We start from the raw sequence: 24,619 nt of genomic DNA, 5'->3' as shown, positions 1-24,619 counted from the left end.
GCCCCAAGTTTACATAAGTTCCCCCTCCTGAACCCCCCCCCACCTCCCTCCTCCCTTTATCCTCCCTCTGGGTCATCCCCGCATGCCAGCCCCGAGCATCCTATAACATGCATCGACCCTGAACTAGTGATTCGTTTAACATATGACAACATACGTGTTTCAATGCCATTCTCCCAAATCATCCCACCCTCACCCTCTCCCAGAGTCCCAAAGAGTGTTCTATACATCTGTGTCTCTTTTGCTGTCTCGTATACAGGGTTATCATTTGCATCTTTCTAAATTCCATATATATGTGTTAGTATACTGTACTGGTGTTTTTCTTTCTGGCTTACTTCACTCTGTATAATAGGCTCCAGTTTCATCCACCTCATTAGAACTGATTCAAATGTATTCTTTTTAATGGCTCCATTGTGTATATGTACCAAAGCTTTCTTATCCATTCGTCTGCAGATGTACATCGAGGTTGCTTCCATGTCCTGGCTATTATAAACAGTGCTGCAATGAACATTGGGGTACATGTGTCTCTTTCCATTCTGGTTTCCTCAGTGTGTATGCCCAGGAGTGCGATTACTGGATCATATGGCAGTTCTATTTCCAGTTTTTTGAGGAATCTCCACACTGTTCTCCATAGTGGCTGTACTAGTTTGCATTCCCACCAACAGTGTAAGAGGGTTCCTTTCTCTCCACATCCTCTCCAGCATTTATTGCATGTAGACTTTTGGATAGCAGCCATTCTGACTGGTGTGAAATGGTATCTCATTGTGGTTTTGATTTGCATCTCTCTGATTATGAGGGATGCTGAGCATTTTTTCATGTGTTTGTTAGCCATCTGTATGTCTTCTTTGGAGAAATGTCTGTTAAGTTCTTTGGCCCATTTTTTATTGGGTCATTTATTTTTCTGGAATTGAGCTGCAGGAGCTTCTTGTATATTTTGGAGATTAATCCTTTATCAGTTGCTTCATTTGCTATTATTTTCTCCCATTCTGAAGGCTGTCTTTTCACCTTACTTATAGTTTCCTTTGCTGTGCAGAAGCTTTTGATTTTAATTAGGTCCCATTTGTTTATTTTTGCTTTTATTTCCAATATTCTGGGAGGTGGGTCTTGGAGGATCCTGCTGTGATTTATGTCGGAGAGTGTTTTGCCTATGTTCTCCTCTAGGAGTTTTATAGTTTCTGGTCTTACATTTAGATCATTAATCCATTTTGAGTTTATTTTTGTGTATGGTGTTAGGAAGCAATCTAGTTTCATTCTTTTACAAGTGGCTGACCAGTTTTCCCAGCGCAACTTGTTAAAGAGACTGTCTTTTCTCCATTTTATATTCTTGCCTCTTTTGTCAAAGATAAGGTGTCCATAGGTGCGTGGATTTATCTCTGGGCTTTCTATTTTGTTCCATTGATCTATATTTCTGTCTTTATGCCAGGACCATACTGTCTTGATGACTGTGGCTTTGTAGTAGAGCCTGAAGTCTGGCAGGTTAATTCCCCCAGTTCCATTCTTCTTCCTCAAGATATCTTTGACTATTCGAGGTTTTTTGTATTTTCATACAAATTGTGAGATTATTTGTTCTAGTTCTGTGAAAAATATCGTTGGTAGCTTGATAGGGATTGCATTGAATGTATAAATTACTTTGGGTAGTATACTCATTTTTACAATATTTATTCTTCCAATCCATGAACATGGTATATTTCTCCATCTATTAGTGTCCTCTTTGATTACTTTCAGTAGTGTTTTATAGTTTTCTGGAGAAGACTCTTGAGAGTCCCTTATACTGCAAGGAGATCCAACCAGTCCATTCTAAAGGAGATCAATCCTGGATGTTCATTGGAAGGACTGATGCTAAAGCTGAAACTGCAATACTTTGGCCACCTCATGCAACGAGTTGACTCACTGGAAAAGACTCTGATGCTGGGAAAGGTTGAGGGCGGGAAGAGAAGGGGACGACGGAGAATGAGATGGCTGGATGGCATCACCGACTCTGTGGACATGAGTTTGAGTGAACTCCAGGAGTTGGTGATGGACAGGGAGGCCTGGCGTTCTGTGATTCATGGGGTCGCGGAGAGTCGGACACGACTGAGCGACTGAACTGACTGAACTGAACTGACGTACAAGTCTTTTGTTTCCTTAGGTAGATATATTCCTAAGTATTTAATTCTTTTCGTTGCAACAGTGAATGGAATAGTTTCCTTAATTTCTCTATTTTCTCATTATTAGTGTATAGGAATGCAAGGGATTTCTGTTTGTTGATTTTATATCCTGCAACGTTACTGTAATCATTGATTAGCTCTAGTAGTTTTCTGGTAGAGTCTCTAGGGTTTTCTGTGTAGAGGATCATGTCATCAGCGAACAGTGAAAGTTTTACTTCTTCTTTTCCAATTTGTATTCCTTTTATGTCTTTTTCTGCTCTGATTGCTGTGGCCAAAACTTCTAGAACTATGTTGAATAGTAGTGGTGAGAGTGGGCACCCTTGTTTTGTTCCTGACTTTAGGGGAAATGCTTTCAGTTTTTCACCATTGAGGATAATGTTTGCTGTGGGTTTGTCATATATAGCTTTTATTATGTTGAGGTATGTCCCTTCTATTCCCACTTTCTGGAGGGTTTTTATAATAAATGGATGTTGAATTTTGTCGAAGGCTTTCTCTGCATCTATTGAGATAATCTTATGATTTTTATTTTTCAGTTTGTTAATGTGGTGTATTACGTTGATTGATTTGCGGATATTGAAGAATCCTTGCATTCCTGGGATAAAGCCCACTTGGTCATGATGTATGATCTTTTTAATGTGTTGTTGGATTCTGATTGCTAGAATTTTGTTAAGGATTTTTGCATCTATGTTCATCAGTGATATTGGCCTGTAGTTTTCTTTTTTTGTGGGGTCTTTACCAGGTTTTGTGATTAGGGTGATGGTGGCCTCATAGAATGAGTTTAGAAGTTTCCCTTTCTCAGCAATTTTCTGGAAGAGTTTGAGTAGAATAGGTGTTAGCTCTTCTCTAAATTTTTGGTAGAATTCGGCTGTGAAGCCGTCTGGACCTGGGCTTTTGTTTGCTGGAAGATTCCTGATTACAACCTCTAGTTCCGTGCTTGTGAAGGGTCTGTTCAGATTTTCTATTTCTTCCTGGTTCAGTTTTGGAAAGTTGTACTTTTCTAGGAATTTGTCCATTTCTTCCAGGTTATTCATTTTATTGCCATATAATTGCTGATAGTATTCTCTAATAATCCTTTGTATTTCTGTGTTGTCAGTTGTGATCTCTCCATTTTCATATCTAATTTTATTGATTTGGTTCTTCTCCCTTTGTTTCTTGATAAGTCTGGCTAGTGGTTTGTCAATTTTATTTACCTTCTCAAAGAACCAGCTTTTGGCTTTGTTGATTTTTGCTATGGTCTCTTTTGTTTCTTTTGCATTTATCTCTGCCCTAATTTTTACAATTTCTTTCCTTCTACTGACCCTGGGGTTCTTCATTTCTTCCTTTTCTAGTTGCTTTGGATGTAGAATAAGGTTATTTAGTTGACTTTTTTCTTGTTTCTTGAGGTATGCCTGTATTGCTATGAACTTCCCCCTTAGCACTGCTTTTATAGTGTCCCAGAGGTTTTTGGGTTGTTGTGTTTTCATTTTCATTCATTTCTATGCATATTTTGATTTCTCTTTTGATTTCTTCTATGATTTATTCATTATTCAGCAGCATGTTGTTCAGCCTCCATATGTTGGCATTTTTAATAGTTTTTCCCCCGTAATTGAGGTCTAATCTTACTGCATTGTGGTCAGAAAAGATGCTTGGAATGATTTCAACTTTTTTGAATTTACCAAGGCTAGATTTATGGCCCGGGATGTGATCTATCCTGGAAAATGTTCTGTGTGCGCTTGAGAAAAAGGTGAAATTCATTGTTTTGGGGTGAAATGTCCTACAGAGATCTATTAGGTCTAACTGGTCTATTGTATCATTTAAAGTTTGTGTTTCCTTGTTAATTTTCTGTTTAGTTGATCTATCCATAGATGTAAGTGGGGTATTAAAATCTCCCACAATTATTGCATTATTGTTAATTTCCCCTTTCATACTTGTTAGTAATTGTCTTACATATTGCGGTGCTCCTAAGTTGGGTGCATAAATATTTATAATTGTTATATCTTCATCTTGGATTGATCCTTTGATCATTATGTAGTTTCCTTCTTTGTCTCTTTTCACAGCCTTTGTTTTAAAGTCTATTTTATCTGATATGAGTATTGTTACTCCTGCTTTCTTTTGGTCTCTATTTGCCTGGAATATCTTTTTCCAGCCCTTCACTTTCAGTCTGTATGTGTCCCTCGTTTTGAGGTGGGTCTCTTGCAGACAACATATATGGAGGTCTTGTTTTTGTATCCATTCAGCGAGCTTTTGTCTTTTGGTTGCGGCATTCGACCCATTTACGTTTAAGGTAATTATTGATAAGTATGATCCCGTAGCCATTTTCTTTATTGCTTTGGGTTTGAGTTTATACACCCTTTCTGTGTTTCCTGTCTAGAAAAGATCCTTTAGCATTTGTTGGAGAGCTGGTTTGGTAATGCTGAATTCTCTCAGCTTTCGCTTGTCTGTAAAGCTTTTGATTTCTCCTTCATATTTGAATGAGATCCTTGCTGGGTACAGTAATCTGGGCTGTAGGTTATTTTCTTTCATCACTTTAAGTATGTCTTGCCATTCCCTCCTGGCCTGAAGAGTTTCTGTTGAAAGATCGGCTGTTATCCTTATGGGAATCCCCTTGTGTATTATTTGCTGTTTTTCCCTTGCTGCTTTTAATATTTGTTCTTTGTGTTTGATCTTTGTTAATTTGATTAATATGTGTCTAGGAGTATTTCGCCTTGGGTTTATCCTGTTGGGGACTCTCTGGGTTTCTTGGACTTGGGTGATTATTTCTTTCCCTATTTTAGGGAAATTTTCAACTATTATCTCCTCAAGTATTTTTTCATGGTCTTTCTTTTTGTCTTCTTCTTCTGGGATTCCTATGATTCGAATGTTGGAGCGTTTAACATTGTCCCAGAGGTCTCTAATATTGTTCTCATTTCTTTTAATTTGTTTTTCTTTTTTCCTCTCTGTTTCATTTATTTCTACAATTCTATCTTCTAGCTCGCTTATCCTGTCTTCTGCCTCTGTTATTCTACTGTTTGTTCCCTCCAGAGTGTTTCTGATCTCATCTATTGCATTATTCATTGTATATTGACTCTTTTTTGTTTCCTCTAAGTCCTTATTAAACCTTTCTTCCATCTTCTTAATCCTTTTCTCCAGGTTATTTATCTGTATCTCCATTTTGCTTTCAAGATTTTGAATCATTTTCACCATCAAAATTCAAAATTCTTTATCAGGTAGATTCCCTCTATCTTCCTCTTTTGTTTGTGTTGGTGGGCATTTATCTTGTTCCTTTACTTGCCGGGTATTTCTCTGCCTCTTCATCTTGCTTATATTGCTTTGCTTGGGGTGGCCTTTCCCTCTTCTGGCCGTTTGTGGAGTTCTCTTTATTATGTAGTTTCCTCGCTGTGTGTGGGGTTGGACAGGTGACTTGTCAAGGTTCCCTGGTTATGGAAGCTTGTGTCGGTGTTCTGGTGGGTGGAGCTGGATTTGTTCTCTCTGGAGTGCAATGAAGTGTCCAGTAATGAGTTATGAGATGTCAGTGGGTTTGGAGTGACTTTGGGCAGCCTGTATATTGAAGCTCAGGGCTAGTTTCCTGTGTTACTGGAGAATTTGCGTGGTATGTCTTGCTCTGGAACTTGTTGACCGTTGGGTGGTGCTTGGTTTTAGTGTAGGTATGGAGACGTTTGATGAGCTCCTATCGATTAATGTTCCCTGGAGTCAGGAGTTCTCTGGTGTTCTCAGGATTTGGGCTTAAGCCTCTTGCCTCTGGTTTTTGGTCTTATTCTTGGAGTAGCCTCTAGAATACTCTATCTGTCATTTCCAAGGTGGTTCCCTCTGTTTTAGCTTCTGTTTGCTGGTCTCTTCAGTGTCTAATTTCCACCCTGATACTAGGGGGTGGGTGGACACTTTTTAAGGCTCAGTTGTTCAGTCCTGTTCTGGGAAGGGAGGAACGCTGCAAAAGAATATCTCTGGCGTCTGTGGGGAGTGCTCGCAGCGTCTCTGTCACACTGGGTTTGCCCCCACTCACAGCGCATGTGTTGTCCCAGTCTACACTGCACAGGCTCTAGGTTGCTCTGCCGGGAACTGTCTGAGGCCGGCGCCGGGTTGTATGCACTTCCCAGGTCTAAGCGGCTCAAGTTCAGGTTCTCAGGTACTCCACAAAGGCGCAGACTTGGTTGGGCTTGCGTTTTGTGCCTTCCCCGGTCTGAGCAGCTCAGGGGACCAGGTGTTTGGTGAGTGCAGTCTCTGTGACTTACTGCCTCCCTAGTCCCCACCACTCAGTTTTCTGGGTGTACAACCAGCGCACCTTCTCAGGGGGATATCAACCGGCCCAAGCCCAAGAAGTCCTGATTAGCAACAAGCCTGCCTGCAGTTTGTATCAGATGCCTTTCTGGGGCCGCGGTTGCCCCCTCTGGCTCTGGCTGCCCTCCCTGCCTGTCTCGGCGGGGGATGGGGGATGGGCCGACCGCAGCCGGCTCGCTCTGCTCAGTCCTTTATTCTGTGAGCAGGGCTGGCCGAGTCTTAGGTTAGAGCTTTCCGCCTTTACGTGGGGAAGCTATCCCACAGTCTGCTTTGCTCTCCCCAGTTCTCTCAAATTGTTCTTGCGGCATTCAAGCCCAGTCCTCTCTCTAAGCAGTTCAGCCGGCTCCTCCCTGCCCAGCCGTCACTTGCTAATGGCGAATGCAGGCGTCTGCGCTACTTCTCTGCTGGGAGTTACCGTTTGGCGGGTAATCTGTGGGTTTTAAAAAAATCTCCTTTCGAATACAATGGGCTGCTTTTCTGGGTGCCTGACGTCCTGTGCCAGCATTCAGAAGTTGTTTTGTGGACTTTACTCCATGTTCAAATGTTCTTTTGATGAATTTGTGGGGGAGAGAGTGGTCTCACCGTCCTATTCCTCCACCATCTTGTCCCTTCTCCCTATTCCTATTTTAGAAATAGGAAATTAGAAACACTGATAGCCTAAGCAAGTTTTTAAGGTCAAAGATCCAGTTAAATTTACAGCAGGTCTCAAACCCAGGCAGTTTAATTCCAGAGTCCAAGTTCTTAACCTCTCTGCTATCATCAGTTAGTGTCTGGTGATTATTTTAATAATCCGTTCATTCAGTTCAGTTCAGTCACTCAGTCATGTCTGACTCTTTGCGACCCCATGAATCACAGCACACCAGGCCTCCCTGTCCATCACCAATTCCCGGGGTTCACTCAAACTCATGTCCATCGAGTCTGTGATGCCATCCAGCCATCTCATTCTCTGTCGTTCCCTTCTCCTCTTGCCCCCAATCCTTCCCAGCATCAGAGTCTTTTCCAGTGAGTCAACTCTTCACATGAGGTGGCGAAAGTATTGGAATTTCAGATTTAGCATCAGTCCTTCCAATGAACACCCAGGACTGATCTCCTTTAGAATGGACTGGTTGGGTCTCCTTGCAGTCCAAGGGACTCTCAAGAGTTTTCTCCAACACCACAGTTCAAAAGCATCAATTCTTCAGCCCAACTCTCACATCCATACATGACCACTGGAAAAACCATAGCCTTGACTAGTCGGACCTTTGTTGGCAAAGTAATGTCTACTTTTTAATATGCTATCTAGGTTGGTCATAACTTTCCTTTCAAGGAGTAAGCATCTTTTAATTTCATGGCTGCAATCCGTCCATTCAGTCAATCACAATTTGAGTGCTTGGTCTTTTGTAGGCTAGTAAAATGATATGATATCCCATTCTGTGGTATGGAAGCAAATCAGACAGTTAGAAAATGTGTATACTCACTGAGCTTACATCACCTTGCACAGTGCTTAAGAGGAGAAGATGATAAAAAAAGTTTCCAAAGACAAATACATAGCCTGTCAGATTGTGTTAGCATGCTGTGTGTAAGATGATATTTGGTATTATAGAAAAATAAAGCAAGAAAGGGAGACAAACTCTTAATAAAATATAACTCAATAAAACATCTCTAAGTCTGATAAAAACATAATTTCTCAAAGGTGAAGCAAGCATTTTGAGTAATAACAACATATTACATATATTATTATTAAATTAAATATGTAAAATGTGTACCAGCATTTCCATTTGGTATTGTTCTGGGTGTATTATGTAAAGCAATTAGATAAGAAAAAAGACTTAGAGGTGGAAATGTCTGAAAGGAGCTGTAGCATGTTTATAGATGGTAGGACAGTGTTCCAAGAAATAATGAATCAATTTAAGGGAACCATATAAAGTAACAGAATTATAAGTTTTAAAAGATTAATAATAAATAATGAAAATGTTATCTATATAAAACATAGCCAGTTAAAAAGACAAAATAATGAAGAATCATATTATGGTAAATACAAAAGTAAGATAAGTATGTATGAAATTAATAAAAATAAATATATTGGACTTAATGTGAAGAAACTTTTGGACCCTACTAAAAATCATATGAGAAAATATAGTAAGCAGAGAGATATATCTTAACAAATAGAATGTAATATTATAAAACATTCTAGTTCTCCCAAAATTTATCTATCAAATCAGGTCTAATTGCAATACCTAAACATTTTAGCTGAATATTCATAGCAAGGTAATGTGAATAAAAATGATGTCAAATTTTATCAAATCTTCTAAATAATCATACATTTTTAAAAGAGTTAAATGAGGAATATGACCCTTGCCCAACAAATGTGAAAACTGATTACAGAATTGCAATAACTGAAATAATTTGGTATACTGGTTCAGAGTCACAGAGAAATGCAGAGATGAACATTTATTATACATAAGTTGTGTCTTTCAAACAAAGAGGGAAACATAAACTGTTGACAGACTTGTATTAACATAAATAATATGTGTTTTGGCAAGAATTCAGCAAGATTTCTACTTAACTCTTATGCCAAAATAATATGAAATGATTCAGATGTTACACTGTAAAATATGAAGTCATAATGGCCAAGACGTACAAAAAGTAGTATTATTCTTAAATTGGAGAAAAGAAAGAGATTTCTAAGCATGATTCAAAACTCAAAAAATTTTGATATAACTGAAATATAGTTTAAACTCTACAAGGTAAAAAAGTCAAAAAACAGACGTGAAATATTTACAATGCATGACTTTTTCTATACTAGAAAAAAAGTCATGAAATGCCTGCATTCTAAAGATGTTTCTTGTATTCAACTGTTAATTCCAGAGCCCTTTCTTATATGGTATGGGATGATTAAAAGTTCCGTAATCCTATTTCCTTATTTGTAATGCTAGATAACAATAGCTAGCTCATAAAATTTTTTATGGGGTTAAATGAAATACTACATATAAAGCTTTTAAAACAGTACTTCAGTAGTAGTAAATATTTAAGTACTATTTCCTCACTATGGTTATTAACATAAATAGTTTCTTAATGTACATAGACAAATGGATGATGTACTTAAGTAGGTAGTCCACAAACGAATAAATGTCAACAAAAGCATATGAAAAGGTCATCAACTTCAATCAACAATGACAGAACTTTATTTAAACAATTGTATCATACGTTTTAGCCTATCAAATTCAGAAGCTGATAAACTTAATGATGACTAGTCATGTTAGACACTGTTAGTGTGAATGTGTTAACATTTTGGAGAGTAATTTTTCACTACACAATAAAACATAAAACTTACCTACAGTTTCAGCCAGGAATTCTACTTCCGAGTATTTGTTACAAATATATATTCACAGAGATGCGTGAAGGTTGTATAGAATTTGGTAACAAAACATTAAATAATATTAATTTTGGTAGCAAAATAGTAAACCCAAACCACTACAAATAGGAGATAGCTGCGTAAATAATAGTACATATATTAAGGACAATAAGCTACTAACATTAAAAGCATTAGGAAAATTCCTGTTTCCTGGATATGTACATGCTTTATTGATAAGTGAAAAAAAAATCCCAGTTTTAGCACAGTTTGTATAAGTCTATTTTTGTAAATATACAGTTGTGTATATGTATTTTCATACATTTATGCTTTTTAGACAGGCTGTTTTCAAAATGATACATGAGAAAAGACCTTGGTTATTATCTCTCAGAATTAAAATTGGGGAAAGGTGGGTCTTTCAAGTATATGGGCTTCCCTGGTGGCTCAGAAAGTAAAGAATCTGCCTGCCATGCACGACCCAAGTTCAATGCCTGGGTTGGGAAGATCCCTTGGAGAAGAGAATGGCTACCCAGTCCAATATTCTTGCCTGGATAATTCCATGGACAGAAGAGTCTGGCAGGCTACAGTACATGGGATTGCAAAGAGTTGGACATGACTGAGCAACTAAATAACTAACTAATGCTACATATCAGTCCCTGGGTCTGAAAGATCCCCTAGAGGAGGGCTTGGCAACCCATTCCAGTATTCTTGCCTGGAGAATCCCGTGGACAGAGGAACCTCCAGGGCTACAGTCCATGGGGTCACAAAGAGTTGGACAGACTGAAGCAACTAACAATTTTACTTCACTTTAACCAAAGAAAAAGATCATAATCAATTTGAGAGCTCAAGTTCTTTAAAAAGAGATACCCTAAGATATTCTCTGAATTATCTTTTGAAAGAATTAAAACAAAAATCCTTTTGAAATCCTTGAGGCTGTGCATGGGATGAGTGTTGAGTAGAATGCACAAATGGAGTTTCAGAGTGCTCATTGCTATTTTGTAATTGCTGAATACAGCAAAGTTGAGAAATATCCTAAAAGCTGTGAGAATGAATGAATTGTGATAAAGCTGGAAGCATTTATTAAATCTGTACCAGAACTTTGAAACCCTATAATTTTGACAGAATTGACAGACCCTTGTACTGAAGCAGATAATGTGACTCAGTAAGGGTTAACACTCTAAGACAGAATACCATTTCATAGGAGGGTAAAATTTAAAAGGATTCTCAAGAGTGGCAGTATATGTGGAGTGTTGGTAAAGATGTGGAGTAACTGGAACTCACATACTTTACTAGTAGTAATGCAAAATGGTACAAGTACTTTGGAAAAATAAGTTTTTTTTTTTTTTAATATAAAGTACTCATACCATCTAACACAGCAGTCTCATTTCTAAGTTTTTACACAAAGGCATAATCACATAATCACACATGTCTACAAAAAGAATTGTGCTCCAAAGTTCATAGGAACTTTATGCATAAAAGGCAAATGTTAGCAATTAATGAATAAAGAACACATTGTGGTATACTTATTTAATAGAGTACTACTTATCAATTAAAAGGGACAAACCCCTGACACTGGAACAAATGAGTGAATCTTAAAGGCATTATAGCAAATGAAAGAAGCCAGGCATGAGAGTACTTTTAATTTCCATTTATAGGAAATATTATAAAAGACAAACTATAAAGACTGCAGATCAATGATTTGTTCTGTTTTTTTTACTTTACATTATTGTATTGGTTTTGCCATACATTGACATGAATCTGCCCCGGGGGTACATATGTTCCCCATCTTGAACCCCCCCTCACCTCCCTCCCCATCCTACCCCTCTGGTTAATCCCAGTACACCAGCCCCGACCATCATGTAGCATGCATCGAACTTGGACTGGCGATTTGTTTCACATATGATAATATACTTGTTTCAATGCCATTCTCTCAAATCATCCCACCCTCGTCCTCTCCCACAGAGTCCAAAAGACTGTTCTACACATCTGTGTCTCTTTTGCTGTCTCGTATACAGGGTTATCGTTATCATCTTTCTAAATTCCATATATATGCGTTAGTATACTGTATTGGTGTTTTTCTTTCTGGCTTACTTCACTTTGTATAATAGGCTCCAGTTTCATCCACCTCATTAGAACTGATTCAAATGTATTCTTTTTAATTGCTGAGTAGTACTCCATTGTGTAAATGTACCACAGCTTTCTTATCCATTCGTCTGCAGATGGACATCTAGGTTGCTTCCATGTCCTGGCTATAATAAACAGTGCTGCGATGAACATTGGAGTACATGTGTCTCTTTCAATTCTGGTTTCTTTGGTGTGTATGCCCAGGAGTGAGATTGCTGGGTCATATGGCAGTTCTATTTCCAGTTTTTTGAGGAATCTTCACACTGTTGTCCATAGTGCTTGTACTAGTTTGCATTCCCACCAACAGTATAAGAGGGTTCCCTTTTCTCCACACCCTTTCCAGCATTTATTACTTGTAGACGTTTGAATAGCAGCCATTCTGACTGGCGTGAAATGGTACCTCACTGTGGTTTTGATTTGCATTTCTCTGATTATGAGTGATGTTGAGCATATTTTCATGTGTTTGTTAGCCATCTGTATGTCTTTTTTGGAGATATGTCTGTTTAGTTCTTTGGCCCATTTTTTGATTGGGTTTATTTTTCTGGAATTGAGATGCAGGAGTTGCTTGCATATTTTTGAGATTAATCCTTTATCAGTTGCTTCATTTGCTATTATTTTCTCCCATTCTGAAGGCTGTCTTTTCACCTTGCTTATAGTTCCTTTGCTGTGCAGAAGCTTTTAATTTTAATTAGGTCCCATTTGTTTATTTTTGCTTTTATTTCCAATATTCTGGGAGGTGGTTCATGGAGGATCCTGCTGTGATTTATGTCAGAGAGTGTTTTGCCTACGTTCTCCTCTAGGAGTTTTATAGTTTCTGGTCTTACATTTAGATCATTAATCCATTTTGAGTTTATTTTTGTGTATGGTGTTAGAAAGCAATCTAGTTTCATTCTTTTACAAGTGGTTGACCAGTTTTCCCAGCACCACTTGTTAAAGAGATTGTCTTTTCTCCATTGAATATTCTTGCCTCCCTTGTCAAAGATAAGGTGTCCATAGGTGCATGGATTTATCTCTGGGCTTTCTATTTTGTTCCATTGATCTATATTTCTGTCTTTATGCCAGGACCATACTGTCTTGATGACTGTGGCTTTGTAGTAGAGCCTGAAGTCTGGCAGGTTGATTCCCCCAGTTCCATTCTTCTTTCTCAAGATTGCTTTGGCTATTCGAGGTTTTTTTGTATTTCCATACAAATTGTGAAATTATTTGTTCTAGCTCTGTGGAAAACACCATTGGTAGCTTGATAGAGGTTGCATTGAACTTATAAATTACTTTGGGTAATATATTCATTTTCACAATATTTATTCTTCCAATCCATGAACATGGTATATTTCTCCATCTATTAGTGTCCTCTCTGATTTTTTTCACCAGTGTTTTATAGTTTTCTATATATAGATCTTTTGTTTCTTTAGGTAGATGTATTCCTAAGTATTTTATTCTTTTTGTTGCAATGGTGAATGGAATTGTTTCCTTAATTTCTCTATTTTCTCATTATTAGTGTATAGGAATGCAAGGGATTTCTGTGTGTTGATTTTATATCCTGCAACTTTACTATATTCATTGATTAGCTCTAGTAGTTTTCTGGTAGAGTCTTTAGGGTTTTCTCTGTAGAGGATCATGTCATCTGCAAACAGTGAGAGTTTTACTTCTTCTTTTCCGATTTGGATTCCTTTTATGTCTTTTTCTGCTCTGATTGCTGTGGCCAAAACTTCCAAAACTATGTAGAATAGTAGTGATGAGAGTGGGCACCCTTGTCTTGTTCCTGACTTTAGGGGAAACGCTTTCAATTTTTCACCATTGAGGATAATGTTTGCTGTGTGTTTGTTATATATCACTTTTATTATGTTGAGGAATGTTCCTTCTATTCCCACCTTCTGAAGGGTTTTTATCATAAATGGATGTTGAATTTATGGATGTTTATGGAATAAATGGATGTTGAAAGGGTTTCTTGCATCTATTTAGATAATCATATAGTTTTTATTTTTCAATTTGCTAATGTGGTGTATTCATTGATTGATTTGCAGATATTAAAGAATCCTTGCATCCCTGGGATAAAGCCCACTTGGTCATGATGTATGATCTTTTTAATGTGTTGTTGGATTCTGATTGCTAGAATTTTGTTAAGGATTTTTGCATCTATGTTCTTCAGTGATATTGGCCTGTAGTTCTCTTTTTTTTGTGGCATCTTTGTCAGGTTTTGGTATTAGGGTGATGGTGGCCTCATAGAATGAGTTTGGATATGTTGGCTACAAGAGATCCGCCTCAAAACAAGGGACACATACAGACTGAAAGTGAAGGGCTCGAAAAAGATATTCTACACAAATAGAGACTAAAAGAAAGCAGAAGCAGCAATACTCATATCAGATAAAATAGACTTTAAGACAAAGGCTGTGAAAAGAGACAAAGAAGGACACTGCATAATGATCAAAGGATCAATCCAAGAAGAAGATATAACAATTATAAATATATATGCACCCAACATAGGAGCACCGCAATATGTAAGACAAATGCTAACAAGTATGAAAGGGGAAATTAACAATAACACAATAATAATGGGAGACTTTAATACCCCACTCACACCTATGGATAGATAACTAAACAGAAAATTAACAAGGAAACACAAACTTTAAATGATACAATAGACCAGTTAGACCTAATAGATATCTATAGGACATTTCACCCCAAAATAATGAATTTCACCTTCTTCTCTAGCTCACAGGGAACGTTCTCCAGGATAGATCACATCCTGGGCCATAAATCTAGCCTTGGTAAATTCAAAAAAATTGAAATCATTCCAAGCATCTTTTCTGACCACAATGCAGTAAGACTGGATCTCAATTACAGGAGAAAAACTATTAAAAATGCCAACATATGGAGGCTGAACAACACGCTGCTGAATAATGAACAAATCATAGAAGAAATCGAAATATGCATAGAAATGAATGAAAATGAAAACACAACAATCCAAAACCTGTGGGACACTGTAAAAGCAGTGCTAAGGGGAAGGTTCATAGCAATACAGGCATACCTCAAGAAACAAGAAAAAAGCCAACTAAATAACATAACTCTACACCTAAAGCAACTAGAAAAGGAAGAAATGAAGAACCCCAGCGTTAGTAGAAGGAAAGAAATCTTAAAAATTAGGGCAGAAATAAATGCGAAAGAAACAAAAGAGACCATAGTAAAAATCAACAAAGCCAAAAGCTGGTTCTTTGAGATGGTAAATAAAATTGACAAACCACTAGCCAGACTCATCAAGAAACAAAGGGAGAAAAACCAAATCAATAAAATTAGAAATGAAAAGGGAGAGATCACAACAGACAACACAGAAATACAAAGGATCATAAGAGACTACTATCAGCAATTATATGCCAATAAAATGGACGACTTGGAAGAAATGGACAAATTCTTAGAAAAGTACAACTTTCCAAAACTGAACCAGGAAGAAACAGAAAATCTTAACAGACCCATCACAAGCACAGAAATTGAAACTGTAATCAGAAATCTTCCAGCAAACAAACGCCCAGGTCCAGACGGCTTCACAGCTGAATTCTACCAAAAATTTAGAGAAGAGCTAACACCTATCCTACTCAAATGCTTCCAGAAAATTGATTTGTATATGTTTATATGTATGAAAGTACATAAATGCAAAGGGCTTTAGGGAACTTTTGGGGTGATGGAAATTTTGTGTATAATGTTTGTTGAAAGTAGTTTTTGAAACCTTCCTCAAGACATTTAATTGTACACTTAAAATTGGTAAACTTTATTATATGTAAATAATACATCAAAATTTCATTTGAAAATCTTTGAAAAATATTCAAAAATAACAAATGTTACAACACACATTTCAGTTTTTGAAGCTCTTGAAGAAATCACAGTTATTAAAGTAAAAAAAGCTCACACACAGGAAGTCATTTATTCATCCAAAACTAAGGAGGAACTGAACTATTTCAGGAAATAAATGAAAATTCATCTATTATACAAAGTTTAATTTTAAATTCTATGGTTGCATTTGGAATAACTCTTGATAACATCCATTTGTCATTGGTTAGATTTATATTCTATTCTAAAATGTAATGGAATTGAGAAAATGTTTAATTTGCTATAATATTCAGAAATAAATTGTCAAGTTTTGTAGAAATAATTGTCAGAGAAATATTCTTTAAATGGATTAAAAACATAGTACCTATGATAATATTTGGGTAAGTATATTTTACACCTTAAGTAAAAGATTAGTATTGATAATGTCCTCTTCTTAGTAGAGTTTGCTGTTTATAGATATCTCAGCAATTTTGTTTTCTCTATTTAAAATGTTATAACCTACAGAAAATAATCAAGTTTTTCATAACTTAAAATGCAACTTTGGAGATTTAGGGTAACTTTATTTTTTTATAAAATAATAAGCTCTCATAGGAAAAGAAAAAAATAAGTCTCTAGAAAAATACCAGTACAGAATATTAAAGGTAGATATGGCTAAGAAGCTAATTTGTTGATATATTTGTATGCATGTGTGTATATATATATATATATATACACACATATTTATCTATGTATGCATATATATGCACACACATATGTACATGTTTACATATATATAAATTATAAAGTGCTTCACAAAATACTCTGCTTTGAAAATCAACCTAATGAGATCTAATTTTTTTTTGCTTTAAAAAAGATGAATAAGCTTTATTTCCTCTGATTTTATTTTTTAAATTAAGATGAAATATTTTTAAATTAAGGAAATAATAAAACCAAATTGAGAGTCAGTAAATATAGCTTTCAAAATTATCCAATTCAACTATTTTTAGCATTCTCTTTAACTTTCAGTAACATTCTAATGAGGGTATAGAATATATGAATACCCCAGTTATATGGAAGACTATTGCAATTGCTATACAGAATAATCTAAAAATATCTTACCACAGTACTTTCATAAAGGGGTATTAATATCTTGTTTTAAAGATAAGAAAACTATGACTCATGGCAAATAAGTAATTTGCTCAAATCACAATTCTTGAAAATGAAAGTCTGTCTGAACTCAACATTTATCCATTCTAGGATATGAAAGTGATGTCAGTTTAAGTTTTGTTTCCTAAAAACTGCAAAATATAGAGACTGAAAGGGCAAAATTCATGTAAAATACCAACATTGTGTGTGTGTGTGCACGTTCAGTAGTGTTCAGCTTTTTGTGAACCCATGGACTATAGCCCATCTGGTTCTTCTGTCCATGGAATTTTCCAGACAAGAATACTAGAGTGAGTTGCTATTTCCTCCTCCAGGGAATCTTCCTGACCCAAGGATGAGACCCACATTTCTTACATCTCCTGCATTGGCAGGCAGGTTCTTTACCACTGTGCCACTTGGGAAGCCTGTGTTTTATTATTTGGTCTTCTTAGAGAACCTTTAGTGTTCCTGAAATATGGCTGCTGGTTAAGTTTGCAGGCTTTGGCAGTTCTCTTTCAAGCCTCTTGGGGTTATGCCAAAAGGAGAGGGTCCCATGGGTATTTAGTCTGAATTTTCATCCAAATGAACACCTGCTGTCATTGTTCCTTATCCATCCTTTAGTCAGCAATGCCAGCTCTCTCTTTGTGGTGGGAACCATTCAACACAAGTAAAAGGCATGCCAGTGTTCTTCACTAACTTTTATTTCCCCCCTCTCTTTCCTACATGATTCATTGCCTGAGTATCTTGGAAATAGAGGAGCTAAGGCTAAGTTTATCTTTGGCTATGTGTTGTTCTGTAGTTTTAGGAATTTAGTCAGTTATAGTCCAGTCTACATAAATGGTCTTTTGATCTGATCCTCTCCTTTCTCTTCTCTCCTCCTCCCCTCTCCCTCCATCTGTCCTATTTATGTTGTTTTGGAAAGGAGGAGATCTATTATTGCAAAAATATATGCTTATGAAGCAATCTACTTTTAAAAGTTTCACTTCTATAACTTAGAAACAAATAATTCAAGCAGAGGTAAATTCACTGATCCTCTCCCTGTGGATAACTAATATTGATCATTCATTCTTAGTACTTGATTCATGTTTCTTTACTTTTGTTTAAATAGTCTATTGGATGAAGGCATTTAACTACATAATAAGGTATTCCAAATTGATTTTGAACCAGATTAGGGATAAAATCAAAATAAATGATTTTTAAAAATTAATGATAATAATGTGTAATACACCATAAATAGCCCAACTCAGATTTTTCCTATAATTTCATACCATAGCAACAGAACTTTGCTTTATTTAAAATGTATTTTTATGAGTTATTAGTGAGATTTTTTTTTAAAGGAAGAAACTTTAAGTTTAGAGCTGCTGGACTAATAAGAGTGAACACCTTGATATTCATACTCAGTAAACCAGGAAATTGACCATGTATGTATAACCAAATTATATCAGAATATCAAACCATAGAATTTTTCAATAACTTTTATTTTACAAGTGTTGTTTCAGTACACATCTGTCTATACCTTTGTGTCCTTTACCCTTGTGGATTAATTCAATTACTCAATAATTTTTAGAGGGTAAAATGTACAAAAACATTTAGAGTTCTATTACAGCTCTATCTTAGGGGAAAACAGCGCTCTGTCTGCCATCTGCAGAGGGCAATGGTCCCTCTCTTGTGGCCAATGCTTTGTTATGCATGAGTAAGCACATTAGCCTTTTCATTTCATTCATTAGACTTTTAATCCTTGATTAGTGTTTTCAGGATTCTTTCAAATACACAGCTTCTTTATTTCCTTTGTGTTTGGTTTTTCTTTTTCTTTTATTCCTACTAGGAAACAAAATTAACAGTTATTCGCTAAAATTGCCCCATTTCTTCTGAGATGACTGGTAAATATATTAGTTTCTCATTGGAGTGATTAATCATGTGTCGATGAAAAATGGGAAAATATCTCCTTGCTTAGAATAACAGAGACAACTATTAAAAGTCAGAAAGAACAGCAAGTTGAGAAGCATGAATCACAGTATTCCACCAGTCTCACATATTGTGTGATTCCGTGTCATAGAAACTCTGAATGCATTTCCTAAATGGAAGAAACATCCATTAGGGTGTGAAACTGGTACATTTGGGATCTCAGAGTTTAGTTACACTTGTCACCAATTTTCCAAAAATAGATTTCCCCTTTGTTATTTTTCTCTGGTAAGCAAGATAAGTCAGAAAGTAGCTTGTGGAATGAACAGTTAATAACTACACATCCAATACACTCTTAGCAAACTTTGAAGTCGTGTGTTAAACTTACCTTTACTAGATAGAAACACTCACATTATATTTTTACCCATAATTAATCTCAAAAGATGAAGAGGCTAGGAGCTTCTCCACTCAATCATTTCTCCACTTACACCATCTTTCTAGCTTTTGTATAACAAGAATTTTAAATATTTTTTGGCATTTATGTCATATGAAATATTTTAAACATTCTTTAAGCATAGACCAAAGGCATGTAGAGGAGGTGTATACATTATATAGAAATTAATTCCTTGAAGTAAATATGGAAAGTAACCAACAGTGACTAATTCATACTTGTACAGAATTTATGTGTGTTACTCATTTCTGCCTAATTACACAATATCTTCTTGACAATGGTATTTTTAAGCAAAGATTAATTTAAAATATTATTCTTTAATTTTTTCTCTTTTACTTGTTTCCATAAGATATTAGGATCATAAACTGTCCTGTCTTTTGTTTCTCTTTCTCTCCTTAGGATGCTTCCATTGCACACAGATTCCATATCATGAGAGAGAAACACCCAGAAAAATTCAATAGTAGGTAAGATGACAAAATGATTCATTGTAATTATGGTTGCTGTTGATGGACTGTGTCATAAAAAGGGTCACTGTATGATATAAAGCATTTAATATATAAATGGCTGAATAGGGCTTGGCGTGTGTGTAAGTATTAAGACATAAATGTAAAAAAATTTAATTTTCCTTGCTAGATTTTAGGGAGGTTATAGTGGGGAGTACAGTGTGGTCATCTTTGGTCCATTTTCCTACTGAGAAGAAAGATAGCAAGTGTAAGGTGAAAGTAGTTATTAGGATACACTGGAAGTCTTTATGTGGCCCAGTATGTGAGAGGTGATCATCCTAAATCTAAAGGAGAAACATGAGGCTCTGATTTGGTCGTGCTGAGTAACTGTACATTCCATAGGTATCATATAAGACCTCTAATTTTTGAACTATCAGTCCTGTATTGGCTTCACCTAAATGGAAAATAAACCAGAGAAATATCAGTGCTGACAGAAACTACTGTTAAAGACTTTCCCTTCAGATCAAAAGCCCTTGAAAGCCAAAATTAGTTTTGCTGCTATACGCAGACATTATTTCCTCAGAAATGTAGGTACTGACTTCTGTTGATATTCAGGGAAATTGAGAAAGGTTGGCTTTGTTATCTTTCCCATTTCTAGAAGGAAATATGGCCATTTCCACCCCACCATCCAGGAAATTTTAGGCAGAAGGGTATTTTGTTTAATTATACCCATTTCTACTCTGTTCATTTCACAGTTACAAAATAATAGTGAACATTTATGTATACATATTTAAGTGATTTATATATTAATGTTCAAAGTCAAAGGCCCTGGGGTCTCTCTGTTTGGCTAGGTTGACATTATACCATGAGTGTTATAGAACACTTACAGCTACTGGAAATTCTTCTGTTTATTTCAGTTTTGTTATATACCAGGAGATTGACATAATTTTCTTCCATCTTATTCCATAATAAATGAATATATTTTAAATCTATTTTAGATGTTTTAACAATAGACCTTAGTGTACTGCTTTATATAAGAATTATCATATTAAATAATTTCATGCAAGATCCTAATTTTTCATTATATTGATCTATTTAAATGTTTTAGCAAGACATATGAAAATGTATTTCTAAAATGTACCCCAGGTATCACCTTGAGATCTTTCTGACCCTACAGATGATAAATCATGATGCTATGGTTTACTTTTCCTTTCATAGTTCAAGCATCTATGATTTTGTCTTAAGGAAAATGGAAAAAAGTTTGTAATAGATATGTACATGTGCATATAATATCTTTAGAAAGATTTGCAAAAATCTTTTAACTTTGGTGTCTTCTGAAAAAGGAAAAGAAGTGGATGGGATGGATACTGAATTTTTATTGAAGTATTTTAATTTTATGCCATGTATATTACAAAATTAAGTCAAAAGTAATTTCTTTAAAACTGTGCACCATTTTTCTTTATATCTAGAATATACATTTTCATTTTACAAGATTTAATTTTATTTCATGAAATTTATGTAAAAATGATGTAAGAATAAAATTATATTTACTTTATAAGTATTTTAGCACTTGATGATCCACCTTGAATGTACTGGAAATGAACATATTTATTAATGCACATAAAGTCATATTATAGAATCAACTACATGGGGTTGCGGAGAGTTGGACACGACTGAGCGACTGAACTGAACTGAACTGAATGCTTGCCCCAGTGCCATTCTATGAATCTTTCATGTGTTGATATTCATATATTAAAATAGGTTTCAAGCCAAAAAGATGCTATTTGAGAAATGCTGCATGCAGTGAGCCCCTTTAGGAGTTTTACAATTAAAACGGCATTAAAATATGCTTAGAGGGGGGAAATTTTGCTCCAGACTTATTCAACAGAGATAGGATGAGGGAGAGAGGGGAGAAAACCAGAGAAACAGAAAGCGAGACTTGTGCAACGGGGAGGGAGAAAGGAGACGAGTACAGAGCAGTGTATCGATATATTTATGAGATGCTCAAGTTTGATGGCCTTTATTAGAATGCCAGTATTTACAATGCTCCTTCGAAGCTAATCAATTCTGTTCTCCAGAATCAGTTCAGTTCAGTCGCTCAGTCGTGTGCGACTCTGTGACACCATGAATCACAGCACGCCAGGCCTCACTGTCCATCACCAACTCCCGGAGTTCACTCAAACTCATGTCCATCGAGTCGGTGATGCTATCCAGCCATCTCATTCTCTGTCGTCCCCTTCTCCTCCTGCCCGCAATCCCTCCCAGCATCAGAGTCTTTTCCAGTGAGTCAACTCGTCGCATGAGGTGGCCAAAGTTCTCCAGAATAATTTTAATTATTTTAATAATGAAGACTTCTATTATTCATATATGTCTATTTAAATTTTTTATTATTAACTGCAGTACTAATCTATGACATTGCTCACTGCCTAACATGTGGTTAGATGTCATTGTCTACAATGTGTTTATGTATCCCAAGTTTAGAAGATGTAAAATTGCATCTTACTGAAACAGAAGTGTAAATTTAAGTCAAAAGTGACTCTTGCTTATATAATTTAGACAGAGTATTTCATTTGGAACAGTAATAGCAAAATCGCTTCTATATTGAAACAGCTCACATGTTTCTAGTATGAGTTCAAAGAATGCCAGCTGTATCTGTAGTTGCTCGGTGAATGATCGGTATTTTTTTAAAGTAACAGTCAGCCCTAAAATTATATACATCACCAAGTTAACTATATTGAGTCTGTACTTTTGTGAATGTCTTCACGCAGTGTTATGAGCATTTAGGTCATTCCCTACACTACAATGCAGCATATTCAGAATATGAAAATTTTCTAATAAATTTATATGAGGAGGAATGCCAGATAGTGTGCACAAGCACTTTCATACTCACAAGGATGACTTTCTAGATTTCAACATTGATACAGGTTCAGCTATAGCACTTTCATATTTTCAGGAATTTGCAAATGGATTTTTTTAAGTACTTCTAATAATGGTGTTTCAGATCAGATTTCTTGTCACAATAAATCATACACCATTAATATTATCCTCTAGCATGCTCACCTTGAAATTCATTTATATTTTAAAGAACATGATGTTTCTAACATTATCTTAAGGAAATTAATTACCAAAATATATAGTTCTGTTCTCTATGCTTCTTATGACAGAAATTGAAAGAACTGGGAAAGATAATGATTTTTCTGGTGGTGCTTAAGCAAGTGCTAGTTGAGAGGTTTATATCATAGTTTTTTCCAAAATTTCTACATAAATCTATGTTAAATGTTAAAAGGAAATGTGCTTTTCAACTTTCTAAACTTTAAGATAGTCTTTAATCAAACTGAATTTAAATGAATATTTCTGTTCTTTTAGGCTGGAAAAAATAATTCTTGAAGTATCTGTGCTACTATGTCTTATGCTCATAATTCAAATTCATTATACCTTTTCCAATTTTATTTAGAAGAAGCATTTTAAGTTTTTGCTTTTCCTAAAAATATTAACTATACATAAACACAATAAAATATCTATTAACATAATTATGAAGGGTTATAATAATTTGGAGAAAATGGTTGAATTCTATGTGTAAATCTGTGTAACACTGACGATGACTTATAAGTAATATGCAAAATGCAGCTAACTATAGAAAAAGCCTTAGTGATTTACAGAAATTTCTTAATAATGTAGTCATAACCTGTTTTTAGAATACAAATTCCAATTCTTAACATACAACACTTCATGCACCTGCTATCAAACACCGAGGGCTAGCAGTACTCCACAAAGATGCTGTTGCATTATGTCACATTGATCACTTAAAAATATGTTGTCTCTAACTCCCTGAATGAAACAAAGATCATTTTCTTAGTCCCCTGTTCAAGAGGTATGTGCCTTATTTCTGTCCTACTTTCTGCTGTTCTATGAAGAAATCTGTAAGTAGAAAACTTAAATTGGTATGTAAATTTTAATAATGCAGTTTAACTAACAATCTAGGTAGTGATGTAAGATATGACAGAGAGCCTTGCCTTCTAAATGTGTGAGAAGAAACAAAGCTAAAAAATTAGTGTTCCAGGCTGATAATTTGATATTACCATATTAATAAGGGGCTTCCCTCACAGCTCAGTCGGTAAAGAATCTGCCTGCAATGCAGGAGACCCGGGTTTGATTTCTGGGTCAGGAAGATCCCCTGGAAAAGGAATTGGCAACCCACTCCAGTTTCTTTGCCCAGAGAATCCCTTGGACAGAAGAGCCTGGTGGGCTACAGTCCATGTGGTCGCAAGAGTCAGACACGACTTAGAGACTAAGCCACCACCACTATATTAATAAAACCTAATTTTGAAAAGAATGTGTGCTCTGCAGATTGCTCAAATTAATAGTCAACATGAATTTAGAAGATTTGCCTCTGCCTTTAAGCACACACTCACGCTGTGGATTCTTGACTTCTTTCCCTGACAATAGGCTTTGAGAGATCATGGAATGAGACTGTTTCTCTCTGGGACTTTAGTATCTATGTAGTGCACGGAATATAATGAGCACTCAATAGATATTTACTAAATTTATTCATTAAATTATACATTATTAAGTGGTATATTTGTTTTTGAAATATCTTAACTACTTATTGCTGAGAAAGATAATGGAAAGAGAGTTGAAATATGCCTACAATGAGTTCTTGATTCTAAATAACTATTCTTTTAGGTACTAAAAGATTTTTCTGTATTCGTGTATTTAATATCCCACAACCTCATCCAGCAGTGTTAACAAATTTTTACTATATAAATCCCTGAGCACTATGAATGCTTTGCTAATTAATAGCACATGCTTACTCATTGATTTAACACTTGTATTTTCAACTTTATAGGTTAACAATATGTAATTCTCAGTTATTAATATTACCTTGGGCTTCCAAGGTGGTGCTACTGGTAAAGAATCCTCCTGCCAGTGAAGGAGACATAAGAGACACGGGTTTGATCCCTGGGTGGGGAAGATCCCCTGGAGGAGGGCATGGCAACCCACTCCAATATTCTTGCCTGGAGAATCCCCA

At 35.8% G+C, this 24,619-nt stretch overlaps 1 protein-coding gene across 1 annotated transcript in view; it reads left to right on the top strand.

The window, feature by feature from the left end:
- The window catches only part of DGKB (diacylglycerol kinase beta), an 898,781-nt gene that overhangs the window by 489,759 nt on the left and 384,403 nt on the right, over positions 1-24,619 (top strand). Inside the window, exon 21 of the mRNA XM_088833532.1 lies at positions 19,547-19,611. Coding sequence (XP_088689658.1) covers positions 19,547-19,611 — 65 coding nt within the window. The remainder of the gene's footprint in view (positions 1-19,546; positions 19,612-24,619) is intronic.

This window comes from Moschus berezovskii, chromosome 3 (assembly GCF_049115385.1).
Source record: "Moschus berezovskii isolate FMDL1 chromosome 3, NW_MosBer_1.0, whole genome shotgun sequence".
Classification (NCBI taxonomy): domain Eukaryota; kingdom Metazoa; phylum Chordata; class Mammalia; order Artiodactyla; family Moschidae; genus Moschus; species Moschus berezovskii.
The sequence above is the reverse complement of the archived record's forward strand: the minus strand, read 5'-3'. Positions and strand labels throughout refer to the sequence as shown.